We start from the raw sequence: 5,585 nt of genomic DNA, 5'->3' as shown, positions 1-5,585 counted from the left end.
TATTGTAGGCGAAATACTTTGACAACAAAATGGTTTCAGGTGGCACGCAGAACAGATAATCATGTAAAAATATTTTTTCTGCCTTTGGAATACCGACAAAAAAAATCGAGTCTCCAGCGTTTCTGAAGTCCATTAACGGTGAGGCAGCAGAAAGGTATCTAATTCAACAGAAGTGTCAGTGACAGAACAAGGAGGAACATTGGGTATTGAGCGTTCATTATAAACGACTAATTCTGAATAAACAGGCTTTAAGAGTGTGATCTCAGGGAGGAGGGCGAACAATCCTAGCATGCATTATCATCACAATTTAATTCATCCACGACTGATTTGATTTCGATAGATCTCTTTTGAAGCCAATTGTAGACTTCTCCCTCGAAAATCACCATTTTAATTCGTAACGTTATAATGGCGAGGAAGATAAAGATTAGGCGTTAAGTGCCCCCCCCCCCCAAACTTTAGATCACTTGACACGTTCATAACAAGTTGCCGGCCACTGGAACCACGGTGGCATCTGTCTCCACTGCCTTGTTATACCTTTACGTTTGTTTAAATCACTATCTACATAAAACATATTTAATCGGCGCGTTTCTTGAGAAACCCGTTCACTCTATACCCTAAGGGCAGCCATAGGGTTCTTGTAAAATGGGACTTTTTCGGTCAATACTCATTCTTAAAACATAACCCCAGCCTTAAATTAGTTCAGTAAGCAAGTCGCAGTCAGATGTGTTGTTTTCAAATGTTTTTGAGTACAAGGTGCACTGGGTTTAGACCACCCCCTCCACACTATTGGAGTCTCAATGCTCTTTCTGGTCAGTGCTTTCGGTATGTAAATGAACGAAGGGGTGGGCCATGCGTTATTCTCCAATGAGGAGACGGAATCTCCGTGCGTCCAAGAAGATCTGGCCAGTCAAAAAGCCCATGTCTCTCGCTTGCCCTTTGATTGACAGGGAGGTGGGGAACGTTCTCCTGCACTTTCCGTCCGGAGCACTTCTCAAAACGTCTCAAAGTGATGAGAGGCTTTTATTACCACTGGCTGTTTCATGTGGGGTGGCGAGGCGAGAGCTGAAAAAAAGTCTAAATTTTTTTTATATATTAAAAACCCCAAAACTGTGCAAACACTTCTGAGAGCAAGAATATCAACTCCAATCAACAAACTCCCCAACCCCACCTCATCACCGTACCTGGGAATCTAACGGGAGAGAGTTGCTTTCTGAATCCATTTCTGTTCTCTGTGTTAATTAAAAGATTCCCCAAATTGCAAGGAAGGAGGAATTTCTCGGACTTCCTTCGATCTAAAGCTGCTGCTGCTGCTGGTGTTTTTCATCCAACTCTCTCGACCCCCACCTTCTTCCTCCACCCCTTTTTCCCCTCTCTTCCCTCCCCTTTTCCTTGTGATGACTTGTTGACTGGTTCCGATCACTTTTTTGGTGATGTTAGCGGTCGGACAGATGGAGGGGAGCCGCCAGAGCGCGTTCGTGCTGAGCAGCCCGCCCTTAGCGGCCCTGCATACTATGACCGAGATGAAGAACCCTTTGAACCTCTATTCGCTGCAGACGGGGCCCGGCTCAGTCACCGGCGCTTCCTCCATCTCATCGTCCCCTAGCCCGGCGGGGATTATCAGCGCGGCCGCTTCCACTGGGCTCAAGTCGACCTCCAGCCTGCCCGGTTTTCTGGCCCAGCAACATTCGTCCACCACGCCTCACGGTATTAACGACATCCTGAGCCGGCCGGTGATGCTCCCGGGCGGAGGTGGGAGTGCAGGAGGAGGAGGAGGAGGTGGTGGAGGTGGAGGTGGCGGAGGGGGAGGCGGGGTCGCCTCTGCCCTGCTCTCGGGAATCCCTCGTTTCAACGCCAGTCTCAGCCCCCCACCTCCGGGCATGTACTTCAGCCCGGGAGCGGCGGCAGCGGCGGCGGCAGCGGCGGCGGCAGCGGCGGTCGCCCGTTACCCTAAACCTCTAGCCGAGCTGCCCGGCCGGAGCCCCATCTTTTGGCCAGGAGTAATGCAGAGCCCACCTTGGAGAGATGCACGGCTAGGCTGCTCCCCGCGTAAGTACAAACCCTTATGTCCCCTAACCTGCCACTTGAACAGCAGACATTCATCTTTCGCATTATTTCGTTCCTTTTGCTTCAATATTCTGTAAACATCATTTTAAATGTATTGCCCTGTTGGACACTGTGCCTAATAATTGATTGTATTTCTGTGCAATTGATAGTTAAGAATTGTCAGTAGCTAATATCAATACTGGTTTTTGCATGTATTTAACAATAATTTCAAAAGTACCATTTGCCACCTTAGCAAAAATATATATCATTAATTTCTGTAGAGAACTGTTAATTTGGCCAGTTGATCTGAACTTGTTGCATATTTTGTCAATATAAATTGTCCAAATGTATTATTCCGTCATTGTGCTGGCATTCTGACCAAATGCATCTGTGATCCTTTTTCCAGCTCCAGATTTCCCCCTGAAATAAATAAGCTCTATCTGTTGTTTGACGCGCTGCTTACTGTCTCCTTTCAGATCAGAGCGCCATGCTGATCGATAAAGACGGGAAGAGAAAGCACACCAGACCCACGTTTTCCGGCCAACAAATTTTCGCGTTGGAGAAAACTTTCGAACAAACGAAATATTTAGCCGGACCCGAGAGGGCGAGACTGGCGTACTCACTGGGAATGACTGAGAGTCAAGTCAAGGTAGGATTGCTTGACAGATGCAGCAAAGATTCAGACAGGTCAACGTGGGGTAACGCCGGGGTTTGGGGTCGGTTTTCACAAACCTATATTTGATCTGGTAAAATTAGAAATTTTATATTATTGAAAAAAGGTGAAAATTAAAATCGAAATAAGTTAATTGCAAGAAAACTTTGAAATGCGAGCTTAACCAAACTATCGTTTCTTGACGTGTAAACAACTGATTCCTAAACAATGATATTTTCAAATCCCCAGAAACATCTTAATTTAGCATCTATTGGTCCACTGTAAATTGTATTTTTACATCAAATTGGCAGCCACCACGTTTAGTCTACACGTACCACACGTCTCGTCTTTTGCACTTCGATTTTTTTTATTCCTCCGTTTGATTTGTTTTTGGCGAGCTGCGTCTGGTCTAATTTGCTGTTTACTGGAGAGATTTTCTCTGGTTTGAGGTTTGGAGCGCACTCGCTTGTGCATTTCCTCCGCCAAGCGATTGCTGTCCTTTCAGACAACCGCTCCCACGAGCACAACAATCAGAGAAAAGTTGCCGGAAGCACAAATAAAATATCTCCATCATTAAAAGCAAATTAGATAAGAGTTAAGCACATCTACTGCGTGAATATTAATAGAACATTGCAAATTGTGATCTATCTGTTTTTAAAGAAACGGTAAGAAGCTCACCGCAGGGATATAAGTAATTTACTTTTATGAGCTCTTAGATAAAGATTAAACTTTCGCAGGACTTAATTTATCTCAGGGCGCTGTATAAATGGGCTCGTGTATGGCGTTTCTAGATTTTTTAGAAGTAGTTTAAATAGCGCACGGTCAATAAACTAAATCATGTCTAATTATTCTTGCCAAAGACAAGCCATACTGCGATACTTAGAAACCCCATTCAAACCGTGCTTTCTCTCCGAAGCGCAACTTAAATTAATGCTGTCACTCTACGCTCATACCAAGTGGGGTTTGTTGTAAGACACCCAAGTGGTCTATGACTCCGAAAACTAACGGTAGCAGCGCAGCTCTCTGAGGTGGAGGAGCTCCTCTGCGCCGAGAGTCTCCTCTCAGTCCCTGAGTCGTTACACGAGTGTCAATCCAGCTCGTTCAAAATTGCCACTTTCAATCTGCAAACGAAGGTAACACGGGTGCCAGTTTGTGACTTGTGTATTCGACGGGGAACTGACTGCCCAGAGTTTTCACAGGGAATGTAAATCATCCTGTGTGTGTGTGTGTTTCTTTGTACACGCATTCCTCCAATAACTGACATTAACTGTGCTCCTTTCGGCTCAGGTCTGGTTCCAAAACAGACGGACGAAGTGGAGGAAGAAACATGCTGCGGAGATGGCCACAGCCAAGAAGAAGCAGGACTCGGAGACAGAGAGACTGAAGGGCACCTCGGAAAACGAGGATGACGATGATGAATACAACAAGCCGCTGGATCCCAATTCTGACGACGAAAAAATCTCCCAGTTACTCAAGAAACACAAACCCAACACATTGCACGTTCTTACCAGTGAAAACGAAAGCTCATAGGGAGAGTCCGGGGCTTTTGTTTTCCTCATCCTGCGGAACCTAGCACTAAACTGTCTATTTGCCACTTCTCTGTACATTTTCAGAGATGTATATATTTTTATATATAAGTTATGGGAAGATTTGATGAGCGGTTTAAGCACTAATTCCCATCCGCCTCTCCTGTGAATGGCGCTTAAGCCCCAGCCTCGAACATTTTTACACCGAGAAAGGCAGAGAAATATATTCCGCTCAGAAACTGAGATTGTGAAGACCCAGGAGCTCCACTACATGTAAATAGTCCGTGTATTAAATGCCGAACAGAAAGAAGAAATAACTGTGAATATTTATGTGTAAAATACATTTTGTATAAGAACAGATCAGTTTAAAATTAGCTTTGGTTTTTAATGTATAGATTTAGTTTCATTTCTTCGTGTTTTGCAATCTTGTGGAGTCTGAATGCCAAGTCTCGTCAGAATTTGTGTTTGTGCGTTTTAAACAAAAAAAGTACGGTGTCTTTTTAATTCGTTAGCGTTTAATAAATTATATTGTAATTCCAGTTAGTGACCGTCTGGGTGTAGGCTGTTGTAGGAAAGTTTATTTGGCGATTTACGGCCTCACTACCCGAATCTCTGGCTCGACCCGGGAGAATGACCACTTGCTGTATATTCTAGCACAGATGTGTTCAAACTTCTGCATTTTTTTTAAACTTGCGATGATGTTGTGGCTTGGGTTCTCCCCCAGCTCTCTCCTTGGGACATGATGATTAGTTGTGTTTGAAAAAAAAATCATGAATAATGTTCAAACTCTTCTCGAAAAATCACCCCCTGGATCTCCACCTAAAGCTCCACCCCACCCCCCAAAAAAATAAAACCAGGCCCTTCTTGGGCCGAATGTTCAGAAAAATTGGTCGCCCGGATCATGGGCAATTTTTTTTTCGGACGATTTCTACTTTCAGGTCGCGCACTTTGTGAGCACTAAGTCTGGCGACGGGTCATTAACATTTCGAGCGGTTCCCTTTGTGGGTGAAGTGGATATTTTTTTCAGTTTCGCCTTTCTACGCTCGATTGTGCTGTGAGCTAACATCGCGGAGTAGCTGGAAGACAGAGGCACCGTTTCTGGTTCAGTTCTCGAGGTTCGAATGAATATCTGCCGGCATTCAAAAGTTACTTAAGTGCAAAAGAAGCCCCGTTCCAGATCTGAAGGCATCCGCCGAGCGATATTGGAAAGCAGGCTTACAGTCACCGAGAAGCGTCAGGGGGAATCAGACAATGTAAATCATTACCGTTATAAGGACATTTTTTCACACTCGGACGAAGTAACCTGCCTTGTGTGTGTGTGTGTGTGTGTGTGTACTTCAGTAATTACCATGAGAACGAAGAAG

The 5,585-nt window shown here is 44.8% G+C and overlaps 1 protein-coding gene across 1 annotated transcript; it reads left to right on the top strand.

The window, feature by feature from the left end:
* The first annotated feature begins 1,023 nt into the window (after nucleotides 1-1,023).
* Nucleotides 1,024-5,156, top strand: nkx6.1 (NK6 homeobox 1). Its single transcript, XM_048539601.1, has 3 exons — nucleotides 1,024-2,046; nucleotides 2,520-2,692; nucleotides 3,983-5,156. Exons 1-3 carry the CDS (start codon nucleotides 1,431-1,433, stop codon nucleotides 4,223-4,225), a joined length of 1,032 nt encoding a protein of 343 aa, XP_048395558.1. The 5' UTR covers nucleotides 1,024-1,430; the 3' UTR covers nucleotides 4,226-5,156.
* Nucleotides 5,157-5,585: the final 429 nt, after the last annotated feature.

Source organism: Stegostoma tigrinum, chromosome 1 (assembly GCF_030684315.1).
Source record: "Stegostoma tigrinum isolate sSteTig4 chromosome 1, sSteTig4.hap1, whole genome shotgun sequence".
Taxonomy (NCBI): Eukaryota; Metazoa; Chordata; class Chondrichthyes; order Orectolobiformes; family Stegostomatidae; genus Stegostoma; species Stegostoma tigrinum.
The sequence above is the reverse complement of the archived record's forward strand: the minus strand, read 5'-3'. Positions and strand labels throughout refer to the sequence as shown.

Excerpts from the sequence above, each read along its gene's own strand:
- nkx6.1 (XM_048539601.1), top strand. The coding sequence starts at position 1,431 with ATGTTAGCGGTCGGACAGATGGAGGGGAGCCGCCAGAGCGCGTTCGTG. Across the intron at positions 2,047-2,519 it reads ACGGCTAGGCTGCTCCCCGC|ATCAGAGCGCCATGCTGATC; the intron begins GTAAGTACAAAC and ends GTCTCCTTTCAG. Across the intron at positions 2,693-3,982 it reads TGACTGAGAGTCAAGTCAAG|GTCTGGTTCCAAAACAGACG; the intron begins GTAGGATTGCTT and ends CTTTCGGCTCAG.